The 2,890-nt window shown below is 43.8% G+C and overlaps 1 protein-coding gene across 1 annotated transcript; it reads left to right on the top strand.

Annotated features, from left to right (window-relative positions):
* Nucleotides 1–275: 275 nt before the first annotated feature.
* FOMMEDRAFT_136290 (S-adenosyl-L-methionine-dependent methyltransferase) lies at nucleotides 276–2,245 on the top strand (the record flags this gene model as incomplete). The annotated part of the gene is made up of 12 exons (XM_007269631.1): nucleotides 276–431; nucleotides 474–527; nucleotides 583–657; nucleotides 717–771; nucleotides 838–955; nucleotides 1,011–1,064; nucleotides 1,122–1,345; nucleotides 1,404–1,549; nucleotides 1,620–1,674; nucleotides 1,734–1,826; nucleotides 1,920–2,029; nucleotides 2,084–2,245. 12 exons carry the CDS (start codon nucleotides 276–278, stop codon nucleotides 2,243–2,245), a joined length of 1,302 nt encoding a protein of 433 aa, XP_007269693.1.
* Nucleotides 2,246–2,890: the final 645 nt, after the last annotated feature.

Here is a 2,890-nt window from a genome sequence, read left to right as displayed (position 1 = left end):
GGGAAAACTCACATATTGTGTTGTATCTTACTCAATTTTTGCTCATTTTACTTCATTTTTTCTGGAATATGAAAGATACTTCAAAAGTATAATTTTTACAACTTAGATCATGTAATTTGGTTAAGTATTAGTTGAGTTATAGTAGATTTTGTATTTGAGTGTACTTAGTGTGACGAAAATCACGAATCGCGCGTGTGACAATATTTATGAAAACGACAGTAACAGGCAAACATAGTTGCGGTTCAGCATCGACACCTAGCTGCAGTAAGCGCATCATGGCTACAGAGATTGAAGGACTCAGGGACATCATCTCCTCCTCCATCAATAACTTTATTAGCATCTGCGTAAAAACTGGAGTAGACTTCCCGTCTCTCAATGAGCCTGTTCATCCTTCCGAGTTCTCCCCTGACGGAATTCACAACCACCCAGAGGTGGCAGACAATATAACTCTTGCAGTAGCGGCTGCAGCTTAGCTCATTGCTACTCTGCAGTCTCCTGCTGCTCATCTGTGGGACTCAGCATTCAAAGTATGATGCGAGTCATCTGCTCACTTAGAATTCCTTACTGATACACCACACATAGTTCACCCTTCCTATTTGCCTCGGCATCGCAGAAGGAACGCACGTCGCCGAAATCATAAGGGATGCTGGACCCAAGGCAAGTGGACCTGCTTAAGTGACTTTTGTCGCTATAATAATTGAGACGTGCGCCAATAGGATATGCATATCAATGATATCGCAAAGAAGAGCGGCGTCGATCCTAAGAAGCTTGGTCAGCTCGTTTCGCATTTTGCGTACTACGATCATGCCACAGGGAATTTATCCTTCAATTTTCCAGAACGTGTGCTAAGGTTCCTGGCGACAAACCATTATTTCCGCGAGGTGAAAGAGAAAACTTTTGCTCATAACCTCCTGTCTTCGCTGCTTGATACAGGAAAGGATGTAACAGATGATTTGTAGCGCTCCAAGTCTTTTTCTAGCTAGCTATATTGCTAAGCATGACGTTCACAGTGTGGCTACTAAGCATATTAACACAAATGGGTTTGCTGCTATTGCTGGCTACGGGTACGTAATTTTATTTATTGCCTAACACGAATCAGCAGAAATTGAGAAACATTGCAGAGCAGATGAAGTCATGACATCTGCACAGGGATTTAGAGAAGTCATGCTCGATCCGAAAACAGCTTTCTCTGAGGAAGTAAATGATAGCGGTTTCCAAAAGGCATTCAAAACGGAACTACCATTGTGGGATTTCTATGAGCTTCCGGAAAATCACTACCGTCGCGACCGCTTCACTGTGTTCATGTCCAGCGCGAATAAAATGCACCCAGAGGCAATTCTCGCAGGTAGAATTCCCTATTCATTGTAGTACGGGGCGCAATTAACATGGATACATTTGACTAGGTTACGATTGGGAACAGATTCCGATTGGCCTATTGGTTGACGTCGGTAGCGGAATGGGCCACGTCGCCTTAGAAGTTGCAAAGAAGTTCCCAAACATGCAGGTTGTTCTCGAGGACCTCAAGTCAGTGATAGACAGAGCAAAAGACGTATGGAATATCACCTATCATTGACTTTCTGAATTGCTGAACAATGCTTTGTACTTAATTCATTTCATAGTACTGGAATGAGAAAGTACCGACTCATGTTTCGGCCGGAAAGATTCATTTTATTGGTTCGTCTTGTTATTGTGATCATTGGAATACGGTCAATTGTTGACATTTTTTAAACTAGACACTGACTTCTTAAAGGAACAGCCTCCTCTACCAGGAGCTCCAGATGTGTTTCTCCTCCGCTGGATATTACATGATTGGTCCGACAAATACCGTATTCAGATCCTTAAAAACTTGCGCAAGGTTGCTGTTGTTTGAAAGACGACTCTTGTTATCGTCGAAACCATTATGAACTATGCGTGCGAAGTGAAGGAAATGCCAGTTAAAGAGACGGGTGCTATTGTGAAGCCTGCTCCAGCTCCTCTCCTGCCAAACTTTGGCGGAGCAAACTCGCTCTCCTATGCAATAGACATCGTTGTGAGCATTCAACATTCTTGACAGGTTTTACGGGGTTGATTCACGCTAGCGAAGGTCTCAACGAATCTGAATGATGGAGAACGTACAATACAAGGCTTCATTGATATTTTGGAAGCGTCGGGTTGGCAGCTGTCGTACGTTCGGAGGCTCTCAAGGAACAAAATGTTCTGGCCGAGCATTATTGCTGTACCAAATCCCGACTACAACACTAGGTGAGACCACCGAGCATTAATCTGTATCCTTAGCACCTACCTTACAGTAATTTCAGCACGTAGGCGCCCGAATGGCGGAGAAGTGATACAAGAGTCAGAATATACAACCTTGTGAAGTGAAGGATTTAATTTCCTACGTAGTTTATCTTGGTTCGCAAAAGAAGTACCTGAAATGCTATGATCTTGCAACTGTCTGTAGTATGTGTGAACACAACGGATGGCACATACAGTGAGATATGCAGTCATCTGTGGGTGGAACTGGTCCGCTAATATTGGACCAACGTGGTACCTCCCTGAAATAGACGCTGCACATGGTAATAGACGATGAGTCTTCATCGCGATCACCAACGTCGACTGTTCTTTGTCATGTTTGACTTTTTGATAAAGTATTCTTGTTCATCACTCCATACGTTCCCAACCCAAGATCCCCCCAACTCGACTGCAAATTGTAATATGAACCTGCGGGCAACCATTTGGCTCTAGCACTAACGCACTATGCAGCACATGCAGGTTTTTGGGAAATAGGATTGTCTAACCCAGGTGCCCTCGTGCTGCTCTCTCCAACAGTGGAGTGGGACATAACACACACAGGGAAAGATTAGTCAATGATGCAAAACAGGCGTTCAGACTACTGTGAGCATTTCTTCAA

Source organism: Fomitiporia mediterranea (assembly GCF_000271605.1).
Source record: "Fomitiporia mediterranea MF3/22 unplaced genomic scaffold FOMMEscaffold_10, whole genome shotgun sequence".
NCBI lineage: Eukaryota > Fungi > Basidiomycota > Agaricomycetes > Hymenochaetales > Hymenochaetaceae > Fomitiporia > Fomitiporia mediterranea.
This window is presented reverse-complemented; position numbering and strand designations above follow the sequence as displayed.